The sequence below is a fragment of the Myotis davidii genome, unplaced genomic scaffold (genome assembly GCF_000327345.1).
Source record: "Myotis davidii unplaced genomic scaffold, ASM32734v1 scaffold332, whole genome shotgun sequence".
NCBI classification, from domain to species: Eukaryota; Metazoa; Chordata; class Mammalia; order Chiroptera; family Vespertilionidae; genus Myotis; species Myotis davidii.
Genome location: NW_006285779.1, coordinates 4,371,785 through 4,393,402, shown reverse-complemented (window position 1 = coordinate 4,393,402; position 21,618 = coordinate 4,371,785). Strand labels below are relative to the sequence as shown.

Here is a 21,618-nt window from a genome sequence, read left to right as displayed (position 1 = left end):
CCCCACCCCCTGAGGGACTAGATCTTATTTATCCTGGGAGCTTCAGCATTTAGCATAGTGCCTAGAACATTGAATTGCTCAGCCAGTGCTAGATGACTGAATTAAATGGTTTGCTCTTTCCCCAAGACCCCACTCACCTGAGCACAGTCATTGGGTAGGTAGCTCATGGCAGTGGACAGGTTGCCCTGGGCTGCCAGGAGGTTGGCATACTGAGTGACCCTGTAGGTTGTGGCAGGGCCTGGGCTCATCCCATCAGGACCCCGCAGTCGTTCCAAGCTCCTGTTCAGAACCATTACCTTCTCCATCAGGTCCTAGAGGAACAAGGTGAGGGCAGTCAGCCCTGTTCAAAGCACATCCTGCTCTCTAGCCCAGGCAGCTCACCCAGGGACTTCCCACTATGGGAAGGAGGGCATCTGGCCACAGCCAGATGGAAATTGAAGGTGATGACATAAAGAGAATGACAGTTAAAGAAGAGCCACTGGCCTCATCTCTCTATTAGACTTAGCACTGGGCTCAAGTGGGGCCATCGGGATCTTAGATTCTCGTACATCTCTGCCTATTTTCTTTACACTTTCTGCTAGGCCATCAGCAATTTCAGACTCACTTATGCTACTGTTTTATGTATGACTTTGTCTCCCTGTGAGTCTGTGACCCCCATCTTCTCTGGTTGCCTGAAGAGTGTCTGGTATAATGTAGATCCACAGAATTTTTCATAGCAGTTAATAGGAGGCCCAGGCTCACAATTACTCAAATAGTGAATGAACCTGTATAACCAAATCTGAAGTAGGAAAACATTATGAAGATTAATACCTAAGTAGCTTCTGCTCAATCTCCCTGACTGAGGAGGGGAGGAGGTGACAGCTCATCCCTGGGAGAAGGTCCCAGACATTAAGGGCCCATTTTCCCTTATACCCTGACTCCAGTCTGGGTTCAAAGCCTTACCACTAGCCTCTCCTTAGGGTCTGTAATGAAGGGACCGTGCCCTGCAGAGAAGGGGTACCTGTAGAGCCATGGGGGATGAAGCCTGGTGGCATTTTGCCCAGCACTCCACCAGCCTCTCCACACTCCCTGAGCACACATAACAGAGTCTGGCTTCGGAGGTGAGTGCCCTGTCGCCCTCCTGCTCCATTCGAGTACCCAAGATGTCTGCAGAGAGATGGAAACTTCTTTAATGTCACAGCTTTCCTTGGCTCCTCCTCCTTTCCCTATTTGGAAATGGGTGGTGGATCATGAGCTATGGGACAAGTAGCCACAGTGGCTTTATATGACACTGAGGCTCACCCTGCTCTACAATGAAGGGCAAAGCTCTTGCTTCAAGAGGTGACAAGAAAAACAGGACAACAAATGAAAGCAGGGGCATGCACTATAGTCCTTGCCTCCCAGCTGAACCAGACCTTGGCTCTGATAACATGGCCTGGCCTCCCAGAGCTCAGCCTGCCCTTCTGCCTCCTCCATCAGCATGTCCACTGACTCCACACTGAAGTCACACCACTCCATTCTAAAGCCTAGGGCCACCTACCACAGAGCTCAGGGAATGTCTCTGGCCCTGAGTATGTCAGCAGCAAAGCCAGTGCCTCTCTCCAGTTCTGCAGGCTACAGGAGCACACCATATCCTTCCAATTCTTCCGCACAACACAGGCTAGCAGCTGTAATGGGCAGGGAGGGAATTAGGTCACCAACCACTCATCCAGCACAGGCAGCAGGAGCAGGCTCCCTGTTAGACCACGTACTAGGGGCCCGGGGTTAGAGTGGGAAAGGAGTTTGGCAGATCCTCTGAACACCAGTCCCAAAGTGTGGACATCCACCTCACAAAGTCCAAGAAATGCCCTCCTCTCCTCTCCAGCACAGTGGGCAGTTACCGAGGAGATTCTGGTTTTCTTCTTGGCCAAGTAGCGTTCCTGTGTTTGCTTCAGCAGATCTGCGCCCCCAGCCTGGGCCAGGATAATGGCATCAGCAAAACGCTCTTCTTTCAGACACAGCTCCACGGCAGGGCCCAGTTCACCGAGCAGGAGAGCCTGGCTCAGGAGTCCATCTGTGTCTGGGGGCAGAGGCATCCCCTCCATGTTAACCTGCCCTCGAACCTTCGCTTCCCGCCACCTGCAGAGCCCACAGCACGCCTCCTATGTCTGTATCATTCAGCTTCCCTAGCCCCAAACAAACTCCCAAGTTTCATTCCTCAACAACAAAATATAGTGGGGTGTCCTGGTTACTCTCTAAGAAGAGAACCCAAGACGAGGAAGTAACGCATGTGGCAGTATCACAGGTGATGTCTGATTGCTCAGCAAGGACAGGGTCACAGTCCTTAAAGCAAGAACACAGAAGGATTGAGAAAATATCTTAGTAGAAAGGTTTCCATAGGAAAGACCCATCCATGAAAATCAACAGCCAAAGAGTGCTCTAACCTGTAACAGAACCACCCAGCATTTGTGACGGTGGGAGGGAGGCAGGAGGCAAGGGACAAGAAAGCAATGTCCTCAAGTCTGAAAACTCTGAGCCCACCTACTACCATGCAGAGGGTACCTTCTGTGATGGGGATCTCCCATGGAGTCATGTTCTGAGGGACGAGCTCATCAAAGAAAGCTGAGGAGGCAGAGACTTCTGTGGTGTGTTTGGAGGCCTGAACAAGGAAGGACCAAGGTGGCTACTTAGGAAATGAACCCCAAAGACAGAGAGCTGGCTTAGTAGCTCTCTCTGGGAGCAGTAATAAATTTGACCCTCAATGGGTAAAGCTAAAAGAAGAAGCAGGTAAGGTTTGGGAAGGGCTCAAGTTCATGATTAAAACACAGATCCACTCCCAGCCCCAAAGCTTATGAACTCTGTGTCTCACTGACACAGAGGAAGGAGTCTGAAGACTTCTATAGAAGCTGAGCACTTCATGAGAGCAAAGCAAAGGGCCAGGAAGGGGGGAATGCCCTAAAAGCCGGACTCCTGTGCTACTGTAGGTCTGGCTGGCTGGGCTCCTACCACACCTGGCTGCCGAAGGCCTGTTGTCTGGTACTGCTGAGGTTATCTCCCGTGGGCTGAGGGCTCTTACCCAGCCCTGAGTCTCTCTTCAACCACAAGGCCACCTGCAGGGGGAGACTTGTGAGTACCACTCTCCCAGCCCAAGGTCAAACAAGCATTTTGCTTTCTTTCCACCTCCAAACCCCACCAACTAGACTAAGATCCTTGAGCTATTTTCCTGGGAAACAGCCTAACTCCAGGAGGTTAAGTTTGTATATACATTAGTGACGCTCAGGAAGAGGCATTCTGAGATAGTTTCCACTGATAGGATTCTCTGCATATAAAGTATGTGATTCTGATGTGAAAGCAGCTTACCTTCTTCTGAAGCTCATCTTTACTGTATCCTAATAGCTTTAGAAATTGCATTCTAGAGTCTTGCTCCAAGGTCACCTAAGGAATCACAGGACACAGAAGTCTCCATTATATGAATGTAAATAACCCTCTCCTGCTAAAACTGGACATCTGTGCCAGTGTACTCTCCAATATAGTTCTTTGTACTCTGGGCCGTAGGCATAGTGTTAACAAAAACCTTTTCCCTCTCTGCATGAAAACTGAACCTTCAGTTGACTTCCTACATTTGTTACCTTGGTAACCTGATAATAGTAAAATATGAGCTATGTTTCTAGGCAACATTGCTTGTGATTGGTAAATTGCATTCGGACTGGAACTATATAGACTATAAATAATCGATGGGGGCACCATGTTCTAGGCTTCCTGATTGCAAAGACTCTTGTAACTGAATAGATCCCTTGCAGAGACTCTAGAAGCTACACTTTTGGAGTTGGTACAAGAGATATTGGCTCTTGAGGGCTTGAGACTTCTAAGCCAGGACAACTTATATACCTGCCTGGAGGACATCTTAACTCCTTGCACCTGTGCTACCTTCTGGGGCGCTGAAGAGAACTCTGCACTGCTGCATGGATGCTGCAAGAACGGCCCCAGCAGGGAACACCCGATGCTGCCCTGCTGCCCGGCTGTGGTTTCTATCTCACATCTTCCTGAGGAGATGATACCAAGTGAGTCTTCTGAGTCTCAATGTCAGGCTGAGAAGACTCCTGCTGGAAGGTGCATGGATATAGTAAACAAAGTCAGTTTACCCACTCAGTGTACCAGATACTGAGGGCCAAGCCTTCCTGAAGGCATACCCTAACCTGGGTTCGCTGGTCTGGGCCCTTCGTTGATCCTATACTGAATCATGAATTCTGACCACCATTTTTTCCATAGCCTCTCAAGGCCCCTCCTTCTTCCATGCTCTTCGCTTGGAAATGTTCATCTGCACTCAGCTTCAGGACCATTCTGATGGACAACTCCGGGGTAGCTTTTCAACCAGTCTCCCCTCTGTCCTCTGGACACCACTGCTTGAGTAAATAAAGGCTGAACTCCTGACCACTCCCTCGATTCTCTCTCCCACCCCACCATTCCTGGAGCTATTATCTGTATCCTGTTTATAACAAAAGCTCCCTTTCTCTTTTCTTCCCACATGTCTTCCAGCTTCACTCTATAGTTGATGATCTTTCTCAAATCCCTTTCTCCGTCCCAGATTCTGGGTGTCTATCTTCATTGAGTTCTATGTCTGAAGCACAGACCCACGTCCTTCTAGATCCCCTGGAACAAGGCCCTGTCCTTACTGCATTCTTCTCTACAATCCCAAACATCTGAATAACCCTCTCACTGTCTGCCTGGTCAGTTACTTATCTTTCTTTCGTTAGCCCTCTCCTCTCATTTGCTCACTTCCTTTGATCTATAGCACTCCTCCTGGTGTCATAAGGAACTTGAAGTTAAAGCAGTACTGCAACTGAAGCCATGCCTCCAGAGTAGAGCAGGGCTTGAGCCCCGAGTCCCATCACAATGACTTGCCTTGGGTTACTTGAAACAAACTCAAAGCCTTCTTATAATGATATATCCTTTCAGCTAATCTTCCCTTCCTTTCCCTTCCCATCTTCTCCCTTCCCATCATCTTATCTGCCCTTCGGCATGGCCCTGTGGAAGTCTTCACCTCAGCTCCAGCAAAGTATCCAGGACATGAGCAATCGTAGCAAAAAGGGCACATGTCACTTGTACCCTTCACCTTTCCTAGTGTAAATGGTCTTTGAGCCTCTTTCTGGTAAAGGATGAAGAGTTTGTGTCCGGAGCGTGGGTGTCATGTAGGAAAAAACCTGCTAGGAGTCAGGGCCTCTGAAATCTGGGTCACAGTGTGGTTATGCATCTCCTGGTGTTGCCGTACCCAGCTTTGGGCAAACACCGCTGAGCATCCAGCCTTCAGGCTTCCTACCTTCAGGAACTGCCAGAGCATCTTTTCGCTTTGCACTGACGCTCGCTGGATCTTGTTCTGACAATAATTGAGGAGATTTCCTGATCTCAGGGCCTCCTGCAGCTCAGCTGACCGCATCAGGAATTCGGATTCTGTGGTGACTTGACTGATGAAGACTAGGCGAAGGCAAGGCTGTGGCACCTGGTGGGCAGGAGTGCTGGGAAGGCCAAAAGTAACCAGCTTCCCCCCAAACTGATGAGGAAAAACAAAAAAGGTAACGGTCATGCCTTTGAGCTAAAAATTAACGCCAAGTCAGGATCACAGGACAGACCTATATTGGTCAACCCTAGGATAGGAAATCAATAAGAAGAAAACACTTGGGGATGGAATAGAATCAGGAATTGAGTAGCAAATGTGCCCCCATATCAAAACCAGCTCTGCATTTTTAGTACCATCAGCTTAAAACTTCAGCACATGGTACTCATCCTCTCCTCATCTGTCCTGGCACCACCCTTCTCCCAGTCACCTGGACCAAACACCTTGGCATCATCAGTCTTTATACAACTACAGCCAAGCAACAACAAAGTCTTACCTTTTGTTCAATGTCTCTTGTGAAGGTTCCTCTATCCCATTCCCAGTGCTAGCGCACCTGAATACTGGAATAGGTTACTAGCCTCTAGGTTTTTCCTTCCTCCAATCCAAGCATTAGCCCACAACCCTGTATCTGTTGCTACTCAGGGGCTTGTAATGGTTTCATAAAGCCACAGGAGATAACTGAAGCTGCTCTGCTCGTTGTACACAAAATCCTTCAAAACCATGGCCAGACCTGCCTCTGCAGCACCTCTCTCCCTGCTCATTCATGTGACTGCCATATCCCCCAAGTCCCCAGCTCCTTCCTGCTCTGTGCCCTCACCCACCACAACACCTCAACCTGAGCATCCTTCTCACCAAATTAGGTGCTTTATATAAAGCACTCGGCATAAATACAAAGCTTAGTAAAGGCCCTTTACTCTAGCAGTTCTCCATCTTGGCTCCATATTAAAATGACCTGGGGAGCTGTTCAGAGTTGCCAGGCTCTACGCCAAACAATAAAGTCAGAATCTCTGGGGGTGGGACCAGGCATCAGTATTTTTAAATTCTTCAGGTTATTCCAATTACAGCCAAGGTTGACAACTCCTGCTTTATTCCCTAGCCCCGTGATCGGCAAACTGCGGCTTGTGAGCCACACGTGGCTCTTTGGCCCCTTGAGTGAGGCTCTTCCTAAGCCTTAGGAAAATATACTCAGGTGAGGATTAACAACAAAAAAGACTGAGATCAAACATCATACTCATTCTGAAATATTCCCTAAACATCCATCCCCCACAGAGTAAATTGTTTTCTTCTGTGTGATCTCATGGCACCTTATCATACCCCAATTATGGCAGTTACAAATTTTACTTATTTTTTACATATCTATCTTTCCACTAGACCCGTGGTTGGCAAACTGCGGCTCTCAAGCCACATGCAGCTTTTGGGCCCCTTGAATGTGGCTCTTCCTGAGCCTTAGGACGACCCTAATTAAGTTAATAACAATGTACCTACCTATATAGTTTAAGTTTAAAAAATTTGGCTCTCAAAAGAAATTTCAATCGTTGTACTGTTGATATTTGGCTCTGTTGACTAATGAGTTTGCCGACCACTGCCCTAGCCATTCACTATTTCCCTTCCTCAGACCCCCTCCTTAATGAGCTTTCCCAGGTAGAAATCCTCTCTTGACTCCTACAGCACAAAATCTATACTGTACTTCGACTAGTGCTAAACAAAACCACTGCATTTGGATTGGTATAGTACTGAAGAGTTTGACAAGTGCTTACATATATTTTTATTTGAGCTTCATGTCAATTCACTAACGTAAGCTAGGCAGCTATCACTATCCCTGTGTTACAGATAGGAACACTGAAGTCCTGAGTGAAGTGACCTGCCCAAGGTTACACAGCTGATAAGTGACAGATCGATAATAATTCAGGTCTCGGGACCTCAGAATCCTTCACTTCGCTGCCTCTTGAGTGTGTTGGTCTGACCTCCCTAATAAAACTGTTGGCTCTGAAAACAAGAGCCTCTACTTTTATCCCTCTGCTTTTAATTCAAGCCTCGTATTTAAAGCATTGGGCTAGGTGTTTTAGGGCCTTGCTACTCCTCAGACCAGCAGCAAGGGCATCACCTTGGGAATTCGTTGGAAAATCAGAATCTTAGGCCCAACCCCAGACCGAATGAACCAGAATTGGAATTTTAATAAGAGCCCCAGGTGATGTGTATGCACACTAAGTTTGAGAAGCACTGCTTTAGGGATAAAAATGAAGAAGATGTGGTCCCTATCCACTAGGGGTCTATTACTTAGTAGGGTCCTGAGACATGCATCTACATAAGTTTAGTACAGTTAGAATGTATCATTACAGGAGTATAAATCTGTGAGATTACAGAAGTGAGGTTAAGTCTGATGAGGGTTAAAGATGGGCCTCCCAAAGCGGGTGGTATTTAAGTGAGGGAACTTGAAGGGCTGTACCAGGATTCAATAGCCTGAGAGAGAAGCTGAAGGATGGGGTACAGGTGGAGGCAGCAGAATTGGGGAATTATTCGTGGGACATAAGAGTCATATTTATTTGGACCATAGAGAACACATAAGAATAAGGTGGGAATAAAAACTGGAAGGGTAAAGGGGCGCTGTGTATACTTGGCTTTGAGCCAATAAGGTAATGTGGGTCAAAGGTCAAAGGTTTTGAGCAGAGGACTGACAGGATGAAATCTATTTTTTTTCTTTCCTGCTTTGTATTCTAACCCTTGCATAGCTGGACTCACTACCAGTCCAGACACATAAAGATTAGATAAAAACCAGGTGGCATCTCAGGCAGTTCTCCATAACTGGGAGGTCTAAAGCAATCAATGCCTTTATATAGGACTGACAGCAAGCAGGTGAAGGGATAGAGAGGGAAGCTTGAGCAGTAAAGCGGGACCTACTCTGAGACACAGGTAGATGGAAAAAGTATCTCCTACAGAACGTAGCTCCATGCTGGGCACACAGTAGGCTTCACAAGCCCTCACACACACAACCTCGCACATACACACACTACACTTACAGCAAATGAAACACCTGCTGGCCTTCTCATCCATTTGGGGGTTTTTTTCAGAGGAGGTATCAATGATGCTTGGGTCACCTGCTCTGGCATCTGCAATGGTGGGAGAGGCTGGCCTCTGCTGAAGGAGGAAGAGATCTGGGGGCAAAAGGACACCTGCATCACCAGCCTGAAATGGTGGCCTAGCCAGGAACTCCACCTACAAACTCCATTTTGGGAGAAATCCTTGAGATACCTAATCTTGCCCACAAAGACGCGATTCCCGTATTCTAATGGTGATTGTGGGATTCCCATGAAGTAGCCTATTGGCTCTAAGGTCTACAGAGGAATGTGACACAAAATGGATATGTAGGAGCAAGGGAGATAAGACAGTTCATACTTCCAAATAATGTCCCAGCATGAGGTCGAATGTCCCTGAAATACCACAGGGAACATCCAAAAACAAAAGTGAAGGTGAAGGCCTCTTTTGTATTGTGGCAGGACTGACTTCCTCCCAGGAAGATGGGCACTGGAGCAAATGTACAGCCCTCCCAAACTCAGGGCCCTGCCCTCCTCCTCTTCAATATCCCCTCTTCCAGGCCATATGTCCTGCTCTCTCCCCACAAAGAGAGACAGCCCCTTCCCTCCAGCATTTTCCATTAAGCCCTTCAAACCTTGTCAATCTGTCTCATCTGCTGGACGTCCCAGCTCCTACCCATCACAGAGTACAAACTGATCCAGCCGTCAAAGGAGGCAACAGAGAATACTGGAGGGTTCCGAGGGCACCACTGCACATCAAAGCACCAGCTGCTCTGTGTGGGTAGCTTATATGCCACCTAATATAAGGGAACACACCATCAGGGAAACCCTGACATAGATAAGGCGGCCCAGAATGCATAGCTGCTGCTGGGTTTCCCCTACCCTCTCATCTCCCATCCCAGAACGCCCACAGAAGGGCCAGCCTACCTCGCTGCTCACGAGGTTCCAGCACAAGACCTGGTTGTCCTTGGCACTACTGAGCAGCAGCTCAGCATCAGCCTGGCTCCATGACACTGACAAGATGCCCCTAAAAAGGAAGGAGGTCCCTCTGTCCGTAGCATTGGCCCAAGGCCTACTCTGAATAGGGTACTTTATATATCTCTGGTAAATCTCCTCCCTACAAAACGAGCGCCTGATTTCATTTTACAAATGAGAAAAATGGGGTTTTAAAAAATTAAGGAATTTTCAGCAAACAGCCAGAACCCAAGTCAATTCTAAGAGCCTATGCACTGTGCTCTGTATCGCTCTGCCTTCCACAGGTCACTGCAGGGTGGCTTTCTTCTGTTCCCTGACTGCAGAGCAGGGACTATGAGTCAGCATGAATCACAGAAGCACCCACCCCATAGGTGCTTTTTAGCTCAGGAGAGTAGCGAGGGCCTAACCCTCAAAAGTTCCCAAGAAGGTATAAAGGCAACATGGCCTTTCAGTCACAAAGAACAGACTGTGGGGCTGCTTTCTCTGCTATGGGCCCCAGAACTCAGCTTCAGAGGTAGGCCTGTGTGCAGGACAGACAGGAACCAAGGTTCTTCTATTAAGAAGTCTTGGAGAAGGCAACCTCATCACTAAAGAAATGAACATTACCAGATGGGAGCCTGGGGACTCTCCTAGGGGCTAAACACTGGCTCCGATATTTCTCATTTCCCCATCTCCACTCCCATCTCTAGAAGTTAGATGGCATCTCAGGCTCTTTTCCATGACCTCTGGGTCTAAAGGAACTCCTCTTGGTTGGGGCTGGAGCTAGGACTGGGTGACTGTGTGTTCACTGGGATGGCTGTGAAGACAGGGAGGATGTTTGGTAGCTAAAGTGAGGCATTCATTGCCCCCTACCCAGGTCATTATGCCCCTGCTCTCCACCAAGGATGCAGATAAGTTTGAGATACTACCTGCTATGGCTCTCCAGCACCTTCAGGGGTGAGGAGGCGAAGCGCAAGTCCCACAGCTGAATCACTGGGAGATGATCATCTTCTGAGCATAGCACCAACTGAGTGGCTATGTCTGGGTGCCAGGCCAGGCCTGAGCAGTGCATCTGTGAACAAAGCAGGCTCCAATGGGTAACATAACCTGCCCATTCTAGTGAGAACCCATTCTGCCCAACAGGGATGGGACCCCTGCAAGGACAGGTTTTGTGTCTCGTCTAGGTGACTGAGACCACCACAGCCATCGGGAATAAGTGATGACCATGAGTAAGTAAGGAGCCTTAGAAGCGCCCATTATCAGGTCTGTTTAGGTCCCTAAGCTTTCACTCTCAATAGGAAATCTGCTCGGGGCTGAATCCGCATGTGTAACAGCTGCAAACAGAACCCTGGCCTGGGGAGGAGTAGCTGCAATGACTATGCCTGAGAGAGAAGCCACAGCCCAAGCCTATATTTTGCTTCATGACTCACCCTGCTGCTGTGATCACTGACTTTGATGATAGGTTCATTCTTCCTGAGATCCCATACAACTGCCTTGCCGCTGGGGTGAGCAGAAGACAAAATGTGTTGAACTTGCCGGTTCCAAGAAAGTGCCTTGATGTCTTCCGGGGGCTGCTGAGGCAGGATGGGGGTAGCAGGTGAAGGACAACTTGCTCTCCCCCTCCAACCAAAAGGCAATTGCTGTTCCACTGCTGCCACCCACCCACAGAAAGCCTAACGGTAGATATGGTGCTACCCAAACCAAGACAGTCTCAGGGAGCTGGAGGTGAATTTTCCAGAGAGGATCCTTTAGGGTACTGGTGCAGAAGCTGAGACAATGGTAGGCACACTTGGGTTTCACTCCTATCTCAAGGTGCTCCTGAGAGGATAGAGTCAAGATTTAAAAATAACCCTCAAGGATAGAAGAAGGAAGTGAGGAAGGGGAACATAAACACCCAAGATTCCCAGAGAGAGCAAGGCAGGGAAAAAAAGCCATTGCTACTTTTTGGGCACAGATGCTATCAAATTCATTCTTAACTTACCTCACGATACTGTAAGCTTAAGCCAGAGAAAAGCCAGGAAGCAAAAAGATAGGCCCAGTTATAGACTGACAGATAGGCACACTTAGAGACAGAAATACATGAGACCCCCGACTGCATGGGAAAACCAGATACAGAGACAAGGCTGACCCTCCCCCAAAAAGGACCAGGGTATATCTGGGAGTCCCCTCTGCACCAAACCTGCTTAACCTTGCCTAAGCTATACAATGTCTTCTCTCAATGTCTTACTCCAACCCCTAAGACAGTTAATGACCACAAACCACCCATCCAAACACACACACACACACACACACACACACTCCCCTCCCCTCCATCCCTGTCATCGTCTGGCTGGTAGCACATGGTCTGTGGAGCTTTATTGCCCTCCAGTGGTAAAGCCTAAAACCTCCTATGCTCTGGCTGCCTCCCTGGGAAAGTCAGCTGCACGCTGTACGCAGCAGCCCCGGAGCCTCCTCACCTGTGACTTGGATCCTGGGGTCATTGGCACACTCAGGTTATTCAAATCCCAAATGAAGATTTCAGAGTCACTCGCCCCTGAGGCCAGCAGGTTGCCCTGTAAAAGCACAGGTCTTTGGAGACCACCATCCCAGAAGAGATGGGAGCAGGAGAGGGGGAAAGAGACCCATAGATGAGGCTCCCAAAGCCTCCCCCGAAGCAGCCTGGGAAGGGTTCAGAGTTACAAACTGAAAGTCATAAGTGAATGCTTCCATTCGATCTATTGCTTGGGGGCTTGGCCATGTCTGACCAAATGAAATGTAGTACCTGGAAAGGGTTAAAGTCAAGGGCTCTGACAGCCCCCGTGTGCTTCTGTCTCTGGGCAATCACAGGCTCCTTTCCTGGAGACAGGATGTGGGTCACACTGTATAGTGTAAGCATACCGTTGTCCCCGCCGCCTGCAATAACCCCGGCGCCGTCCAGGTTCCCATTGCCAAAGCTCCCCCAGATCAGCTTGTGAAACCTACGGAGAGGAGGAACTTGAATCAGCACCAGTTCAGGTCCATATGAGCAAGCATCTCTGCCAGCCTCTGCCATTATGCAGGCATTCCCACCCTGAGCTGGGGCCTGCCTGTCTTCCTCATATCCCAGACCCAGAATGAAGGTCTCCTCTGCTGGGTCCTGCCCTTGCTCTGAAAAATATTCCCTCTATGTTACACTAGAAGCCGGGAAGCCACTGCCTCAGACTTGTGTGGGGATACTTTTTTAAAAAGTTAATATTATATAGGCCTAGTGATAAATACTTCAAATAGGTCACTTCACCCCATCCTCGAAACTCAAATAGCAACTAACGTTTATTGAATACTTCCTATGTACCAAGCACTATCTTAAGTTCTTTACATGTATTAACTGATTGAATATTCAACAACCCCATAAGGCAGTGGTTCTCAACCTTGGCTGCACATTAGAATCACCTGGGAATCTTTTTAAAAGCCTGATGTCTGGGCCTCATCCTCCGGAAATTCTGTTTCTTAAAAAGATTCCCAGGTGATTCTAATGTGCAGCCAAGGTTGAGAACCACTGCCTTAAGGTGTTATTGTTGATTCTACTTTCAGTTGAGGAAACTGAGGCCAGAGAAGTTATGAAACTTATGCATGTACAGCTAGTAATTTTATCCCCATTTTACAGCTAGGAAGTAGCAGAATCGAGGTTCAAAGTCAAGCCCATTTTATTTTAATGCCTGAGATCTATAATGCCTGTTTAGAGGAAGACCAAACTTTTCTGTCCCTAACTAGAAGCAGATTCCCTAGACTAAGAATTGATGTCCCCTCTTCCCTCTCAAACTGGATGTGAGAAAAAAACCAAGGACTTCATGCCTTCCCCGTGTGGCTAGCTCACTGAAGCATTGTGTGGCTGCCATGGCCCAGCCATAGAGACACAGAAGCATGAAGAATAAACACACCTTATGGGAAACACTTTTCTGGTTTCCTGAGGATGCTTCTAACAAGATACTGCCAGTGTCTTACCAAAAAAAAAAAAAAAAAGGATGGACCCTGGGCCCCCTGCAGACAGGTGTAGGTCTTCTGCAAAGCCCCTAAAGAAGGAACGTGAAACCTTTCAAAGCTTTCTAGGTGGTCTGTCCATTTCCCAGCTGCTAGCCAAGGATATTTCCACAGCCCTTCTGAGAAATCAGATTTCACACTGAATGGTGTCCTAAGATCCCTCACCTTAGGAACAGTCAGCAAAGAAAGTGAGTGGGGTGACCAGGCAGGAGCCTGTTTGGCCAGTCATAAGAGCAGAGCCAACCTATCAGAAGGTTAGCAAAACAGCAGAGCTATGATAATAGTAGTGTGGTTACCAGAGGGGAAGGAAATGGGGAGAAGATAAAGAGGGTAAAGGATCAAATTATATGGTGACAGGAGACTAGACTGTGGGTGGTGAGCACACAATGCAATATACAGATGATATATTATTAATGTGTCACCCCAATAGATTGAAAAAAAACAAACACATCAGAGGTGACACAAATGGTGGTCTAAAGTTATTGTCAGAAAGGCTATGTTTTCTAAGGTTGTCTGATCTTAATAGGGCAGAAGAATGTGCTTTACTAGTATACTGGGGCTAGAGGCATCCTGGGGCTAGAGGTCAGTGTAGCAGTGGGAAAGTCAACAGAGTGACTAGAGAAGCCCATAACAGGTCACACAGGAACCAGAGGGGGGTATGGTAGTGAAAACCTCACCTGGGGATGGTAGAAGAGGTGCAGTGACCTCACTATGGTCAGAGCACATGACATACAGACCAGAGTAGAAGGTACCAAAGACCTCAAGGTTGGGGGGGGGGGGTCACCAAAGAGTTTGAGAAGAGGACCCAGTTCCTCTACAGTGGCTGCAGTGCAGACAAAATGATTTTCTTTCTGTAAGCATGTAGACGGCACATTCTATCTTGTTAGCCACTTAACGAGTGAGGGCGAAGCTGGAGCCTGAATAGGACGTGATAGAGAACACCCGGGATGATTCAAGCACGGACAGGGATTGGTCGTTCAGTAGGCTCAAGGAGCGTTGATCAGCTCTGCTCTGCAAATGGACAGAGGACCAGAGATAGCTATGGGTGTGTGTAGAGAAAGAGAGCACATGCGAGCATGTGAGCAAATGTGACAAAATGTTAACAAGCAATGAACTAAGTGAAGGTACACAAGTGTTTATTGTATTAGTCTGCAACTTGTCTATGTTAGAATACTTAAAAAAAAAGTAAAAATAAAAATAGTGGCCTTGGCCTGAAAATAGAAACTAAGCCATTTAAGGGGAAGATTTAGGAAGAAAAGTTTGTATGGGAAGGTAGGAAAACATAAGAATAGAAGTGTAATTCTCTGCTGAAGAGGTTCCCAGGATAATGATGGCAACAATAGAGACATTAGGACATGACAGAATGATAGGTGGCACCTAAACACAGGTTCTTTGACTCTTACTCAGACCTTGTGAAGCAGAATTTTCAGAGACAGGACTTTAGAACCTACATTTTCAGCAAGACCCTCCAGGTAATTCTAACCAGCAGCCAGGTTGAGGTTGAGAACGACTCTACTAGATGCATCAGACTGCACACCAGCCTAGAACAATCAGGGAAGACACTGAATTTCATAAAGATAGAACCAGCCCTAACAACCAGCTCACTGCTATGCTTCTAGTGAAAAGCAAAACACAGGGCTGAAGAGAATAAACTCAAGTGTGTGAAAGCAGAGCGTCACACCAGTTAAGCTCCTTTGAGGCCAAGCTTTAGTGATTAGGAACATGTGCTGTATAAATTCTTGCTATGACGTATGTACTTTTTTTTGTTTTGGAGTTTGCTTTTATTTGCTTAGAAAGGTTCCTTTGGAAAAATATCAGCCTTGAGCAGTGAACTAAAGTGAAAATGAGCTTGTCCACATCCAGTCCAAAATGGCTGAGGAACTCCAAGTTTCCTTAAAAAGTCACACTGTTGAAGGCAGTGCTCCAAGCTCGAGATGAAGACAGTGGAGTGGAGCAATGGCTGTCTGAGAAAAGAACTACTTTTCTGAATGCTTTGTATGTGCCAGCCTATTATGTGCCTACTATATATCCTAGATTTACAGCAGAGAAAACAGGGCCAGAGAAGTTAAATAACATGTCCAAGAGGACAGTAGATGGCAAAACTGGGATTTGAACCCAGGTATGTCCAACAGCAAAGCACATGCTCTCTCTATTCTGTGATCTTAGCATCTTTTAGAGAGAAGGCAAGTCTTAGAAACTGGAAAACTAAGAGAAGTATACAGTGATCTTTTTTCTGCTTGGTGTTGTCTCTTACACAGGCACCCAAAGAGAGGTCAAAATGCTCCCAAAGAAGATAGAACCAAGGTGGAAGTACTGGAAGATAGATCACCTGCTTTCTCCATGTGAAGAGGTTGGGTCATACAGAGATTATGGAGGCCTCTCAAGAGATCTAGAACCTCAGAGAAGACAGAGGTGGAGAGCAGATCACACACTGGCCTCTGACATCATTCAACCACGGCAGCTATGTCCTCAATTCAAAAATCAATACATAAACAATGTATTATTCTCCGAGAAACCTTTTCTCTTGAGTGAGATTCATCTAACCAGTCAAACATCACTTGCTTCAGTGCACATGCTAATCCATATTGATTCTGATTGCATTCGGTGACACTTATCAGTCTATTCATAGCTTGAGGTGGTCCCTTATCTACATCCATACCAGTATTTCAGAACGCTTCTCTTCAGTCAGATATTTCTAAATGGATATTTCTCTGATGCATCATGGATTGAGAAGGGGATTTTCAGGATTCAAATGTGGTTGAGGCACGGGCCTGGTGAACAGGGCAGGCAAAGGAAAGGAGAAGATTTTTAAAAGTATATGTTTAGTTAATAATGAAGAGACATAAGGAGGAGTTTTTAGAAAGGTGGGGGGGAGGAAGGAGACTAAGGCTAAAAAAGAACACAAGACCTGAATTTTGAGTCCAGCAGGTTCTTAGAAGTCATCTTGTAAAGCCTCTTCTTTATACATAGGTGAGGAAACCTGAGGCCACTGACAGAGCTCTATTTGCCCAAAGGCACACAGCTCTCATTAAGGCTGCAACCCAACACAACTGTGCTTTCCACTAAGCCAGCGGTCACCAACTGGTGGTCCGTGAGGTCCGAAAGGTTGGCGACTGCTGCACTAAACCATGCAGAAGATGACACTAAAGAAAAGAAAGAGTAAAGCATAAAGCATCAAGATTTACAGCAGAGAAAACAGGGGTAGATGGGTAGCCCTCTATCACCCTGATCATTTTGGTCAATAGTTTGTGATACTGACTTTTGAGTAAGTGACCTAACCCAGGCTGGAACAGAAAGAAGTGGGTGTCTTAAGCTTATGCTGTCTCAGATGACTTCTTCGAAAGGACCTTAACAGGACTGTGTCAAAAGTAATCCCTTAGGTCTTTGGGAATGAGAACCAATCTTTGGAAACAATTATGGTGCAATTAACTGTACTATTTGTGTTGGTTATAGCCCACAAATCCCTGCAGGGTGGAGCAGGACATGAGGTAAAGTTCATGTTGCCCACGTTCAGTACCAACATTTCAAAAAGGGTCCCTTCAACCTAGCTGGCTGCAAAACATTTTCACTTTAGTTCACTTGCGCAAGACCATCACACTTGAAAAGCTCTTAAACTAAGTGAAGACTAATATAACTAACTGAAGTGATAGATAGAATGCTCAGTTTGATAACCCAGGAATTTATTACTCATGCATTCAATAAATATTTATTAAGCACCTCATGCCAAGCATTGTTCTAGGTGCTAGAGATACAGCAGTGAATAAAACTGACAAAAATCTCTGCCCACATGGATCTTAGGATTCAATTTCAAGGTTTCCTAAGCAATTATATTGCCCCTTTTTTAGGAACTCTAAGCTTAAGGAACCACGACTGTGCTGAAGCTGCTGCTTGGCCTGTCAAGAATAAGATCCCTTGCCCACTGCCCCTTTTCTTACCTCCAGGAATTGAACCATTATTGAATTAGCTCACCCCTGTCAGGGGCCCTTTCTGAAATGCTTGTTTAGAGGCTAAGAATATCTCATCATGATTGGTAAATCCTCCAGTGCCTGCTCTTCTAAAGGTACCAATACTAGCAATACAAAGATATATGAAAAACTGCAAAATACAGATACTGTCATAAAATGATACAGGGGTTCAAGAAAAAGGAGATAATAACTAATCCTCATTATAGATTAAACCATGAAAATAAAGAAGAGGATACCTCTTTCTAAACATCTTAACTAATCTCTCGGATGGACCCAAAAATTCACAAGAGGATGGAACACTGTATTCTAAACGGGGATGGATGGGCAAGATAATTCTCTAGACTGTAAGAAAAAGATTCATATTTTTAATCTAAGAAATGATATAAATTACACTTTTAAAAATTACACTTTAGTAATAGTACAATAATAAATATACATTATTTACATTGAATATATAATTTTATTTTTTTAATATATTTTATTGATTCTTACAGAGAGGGAGGGAGAGAGATAGAGAATTAGAAACATCGATGAGAGAGAAACATCGATTCAGCTGCCTCCTGCACACTCCCCACTGGGGATGTGCCCGCAACCAAGGTACATGCCCTTGACTGGAATCAAACCTGGGACTCTTCAGTCTGCAGGCCGAGGCTCTATCCACTGAGCCAAACTGGTTAGGGCTGAATATATAATTTTATATTGAATGACTTGAATATAGTAATTCACATTTTTCCAATGGTACAAAAATATGGAGACAATGCTTCATACTGTAAGCCTCATCTTTACAAACCTATAAAAGAGCAATTGGATAATGGAAAGAAGGTAGGCTTTGGAATTAAACAGGTGGAGACTTAAATCCTAGCTTTTCAGAGTTTTGGTTCCCTCCTGTGTGAAATGGGAATAATGTTATTTATTGCTTAGGCTCATTTCGAGGGATGAGTTAGATATACAGAGCCCCTAGCATAGTGCCTGGCATGTATACATGTGCTCACCGAATGCTAGTAAGTGAATGCCAGCCCTGTAAGCCTGCCAGAGCCATGAGTCCCAATCGGTCCCTGACAGCAGTGAGGAGAGGATCATTTGTTCTCCTTCCTTTGGCAGAAGAGGGGGATACTGTGTAAGGTATTTACCTTCACAAGAGCCAAGGGAGGAAGAAGTCAACATCTTTGGATTCAGAGAGAGATCGGGTACTCATAGGTCCAAGATGTGGGCGGCATCTCTATCACATGATTCTGCCTAACACTGCTGCTGCTGCTGCTGACCAGAAAGGAGTGGTGCTTTTTTAAATAGTTTTGCAACATAAACCCAGAGTTGACTTCTCTCCAACTTAGTGAGGATCCTTCTCCCCTCCCTGGTCTCCTCATGAGCCCTGAGAAGCACACACTACTCCCAGGATCCCCCATCAGGGTCTACCCTGCGTACCCACCAGCACTTCAGACATAGTACCTGCTTGAGGCAGAAAGGACTCCCTTGCGTTTCAAGTCCAGAGAAAGGTCCCTGAAATCAACCTCAAAGATTTCCAATGTGCCATTTGTGCTAAAGGAGGCATCTAGCTGCTGGGCAGATGTTCCTAGGCACGAGAAAAGTTAAGAAGAGGCAGCGTATGAGCAACAAAATATGCATGGATTTGGGGCATATTTACATAGGGAGTGGAGAGGAGGAGAAACAAGAAAAGACTGAGTATACCCTTTTTCAAATGGTAACTGCGAAAAAACATGAGGTGCCTAGCCTTGAGCCATAGTCCAAGACTACCCCCAGGTACCAAAACAGCTAATACCCCCTTGCTTTGCTGTGAGCCAACCCCATGACTCTCAAGCTTTCTCTGATGTTCAATAAAGAATTCTGCATATTAAGCTTCCCTGGACCTGTGTACCTCCCCTGGCTCCTAGTCCACAGTATCACCATACCTGTGGCCAGATACACAGGGTACTGGCTGGCTGGGCTCCACGCTTGGACAGCTGGTCTCTCAATTTCCTTCAGCTTCATGGTCTGACCGGTAGGTGGCAGAAATCGGACATGGCCCTCAGCTCACTGAAAATAGAAACCAGCAAGCTTACGGGCCTGATCCAGGGAGCACCTGTGGACACAAGATCTTGTTTCACTCTCAACATCACGGGATGGGGCATCTCAGGGCAACACAGAATGACAAACACATGACCATTTGCATGTCTGTAAGGACAGTTCAATTAACTGATTACTAAAATCTAATGCTTTAAATCCAAAAAGCATGGTTGTCACAGGCCCCATGATGATGATAACCATCAAACCAGACAATCTCTCAATGACTTTATCATTTCCCTTGGTTTTAAATATCATCCATATGTTGATGACTCCAAAATGTATATGACCAATACAAATCTCTCCTTTGAGCTCCAAGTTTTTACATACAACAGCTAATCAAATATTTCCACTTGGATATAGCAGACCAAGTTAGTCTGTCTAAAATGGAATTCTCTATTACACATCTTATCCCCCCAAAATCTGTTCTCTAGTCTTCTTTAGCTCAGTAAATGGTATTACTATCCACTAAATTGCTCAATCCAAAAACCTGAAAATCACCTGATTCCCTCCTCCCTTATTTCCTTCTAATTCATTGAGTCTTCCAGACGTTACCTTCAAAGTATATCTTAATCTGTTTACTTTTTTTTTTATCTCTACCACACCACTCTATTTGAAGATATCATCTCTCACCTGTATTACGTCAATAATCTTCCAATTGGTCATCTCCCTGTTACCCATACCATCACCCAATTCATTCTCTACATAGCATCAGGAATGAATTTTTAAAATAAAAAATGAAACCACCTTGGAAATCTGAACAAAACAAGAACCACAACTTGTTGTTGTTCTCATCGGAAACTAATATATTTAAAAAAAAATAAAAAATAAATAAAATAAAATAAAAAATGGGATTTTGGCATTCCATACTTAAAATCTTTCAATGGCTTCTACCACATTCAGAATAAAATTCAAACCCCTTAGTATGGCCCTACTCAAAAGCTCCAGCCTACTTCAACATCATCTCTTGCTACTTTCCCCCTTTCTCATTGTGCTCCAGCTGCATTAGCGTTTGTGCATGTCCTAGCTTTTTCCCACCTTAGAGCCTTTTTGAATCTGTTCCTTACTTTAAATGCTCTTCCTTTCAATCTTTGCATGACTGGCTCTTTATTCCAGCTTTCTGGGCTCAGCTTCTCATCTCCTGAGAGAGGTAAGCCACCCAATCAAAAACAGCCTCAATATTTTTCTTTGCAATTTATATCATATATTTATCTACATTTACAGTAGTCTCATCCAGTAAGTAAACATCATGAGAGCGAAGCTAGCACTGTGTCTGCTTTGTTCATCATGTAGTGCCAGAGCAACGTGACACATAGCTAGTGCTTCATAATATTTGCTGAGTGAATGCAGACATCCATTCTAACACACATTCAAGGTACTATCCCAATGAGCTCACAAGGAGGCAGAAAAGGGTTTTTTTTTAAAAAGGAAAAAAAGTGACACAACTTGTGGGAAGAAACTTGGGACCTACTGCAACCTGCTTTAGCAAGTCACACTCAGATTACTCTCAACTTACCAAACCAGGGAGTAGTCTTACTTAATTTCTAATGTACTTTCCAGCTTGAAGAAAGTTTAGCCATTTCCAAGAGGCCTCTGAACACCTGAGGCTACACCAGGAATCTTGGGATCGGCTGGCTACACATTATACTATAGTTACCAGTGCCACCTGCTGGTCAAAGCCATTTTCATGTTTCTGGGAAAAGATCCCGTAACTAAAGTAGGAGTTGCTATTAGCCCCGTGCACTTGACATGTATAACTAACTTAACGCTCACTATGGGTTTTTTTTTTCCCGATAAATACTATTATCACCCTCATTTTACAAAGAAGAAAACAGGGTAGATCAAGCTGTGAAACCCTATCAGCCTCCAGAGCCCAGTGCTTTGAACCTTTCTACTGGTCTAAACTACACGAAACTCCACAAAGTGTTTAAATCCTGACAGCCTAGAAATTGGGGGAAAGGGCTTTTAATCTACTTTGTTCAGAGACATCTGTTCACAAGTAGGGCTCTCGATGGGGTCAGAATGGCCGGGGACGCCCGGGGCGTTGCAGTTGGGAGAGCTGTGACCCTTCAAGCAAGAGCTGAGCGGACGTGCGGGGACGGAGGGCGCCAGCTGCCCCGGCAGAGCCGGCCCCGCGGAGGGCGGCCAGCGCCGTGCTCCCCGCCTCCCGGCGCGGCGCGTGGGGGTCAGTGAAGACCCTCTGTCCAGCGGGACGCAGACTCAGGGCGGCCGGGCCGGGGAGGTGCGGGGGCCGCGCTGAAGA

At 46.1% G+C, this 21,618-nt stretch overlaps 1 protein-coding gene across 9 annotated transcripts in view; it reads right to left on the bottom strand.

The window, feature by feature from the left end:
• Positions 1-19,939, bottom strand: part of SEC31B (SEC31 homolog B, COPII coat complex component) — a 28,391-nt gene extending 8,452 nt beyond the window's left edge. Inside the window, exons 1-18 of one of the 9 annotated variants that reach the window (XM_015559347.1) lie at positions 19,205-19,938; positions 18,744-18,867; positions 12,098-12,293; positions 11,793-11,888; positions 11,318-11,326; positions 10,767-10,910; positions 10,266-10,408; positions 9,310-9,409; positions 9,018-9,179; positions 8,368-8,502; positions 5,276-5,506; positions 3,319-3,393; positions 2,970-3,068; positions 2,521-2,617; positions 1,860-2,038; positions 1,520-1,646; positions 1,001-1,146; positions 138-311 (exon numbers count right to left, since the gene is read on the bottom strand). In XM_015559347.1, the coding sequence (XP_015414833.1) occupies positions 138-311; positions 1,001-1,146; positions 1,520-1,646; positions 1,860-2,038; positions 2,521-2,617; positions 2,970-3,068; positions 3,319-3,393; positions 5,276-5,506; positions 8,368-8,502; positions 9,018-9,179; positions 9,310-9,409; positions 10,266-10,408; positions 10,767-10,910; positions 11,318-11,326; positions 11,793-11,888; positions 12,098-12,293; positions 18,744-18,867; positions 19,205-19,283 (2,316 nt within the window). In that variant the 5' untranslated portion in view covers positions 19,284-19,938. Of the gene's footprint in view, positions 1-137; positions 312-1,000; positions 1,147-1,519; positions 1,647-1,859; positions 2,039-2,520; positions 2,618-2,969; positions 3,069-3,318; positions 3,394-5,275; positions 5,507-8,367; positions 8,503-9,017; positions 9,180-9,309; positions 9,410-10,265; positions 10,409-10,766; positions 10,911-11,317; positions 11,327-11,792; positions 11,889-12,097; positions 12,294-18,743; positions 18,868-19,204 lie in introns of all 9 variants that reach the window. The other 8 variants (XM_006756551.2, XM_006756552.2, XM_015559346.1 and 5 more) reach the window with 8 other exon arrangements.
• Between the last annotated feature and the right edge of the window lie 1,679 nt (positions 19,940-21,618).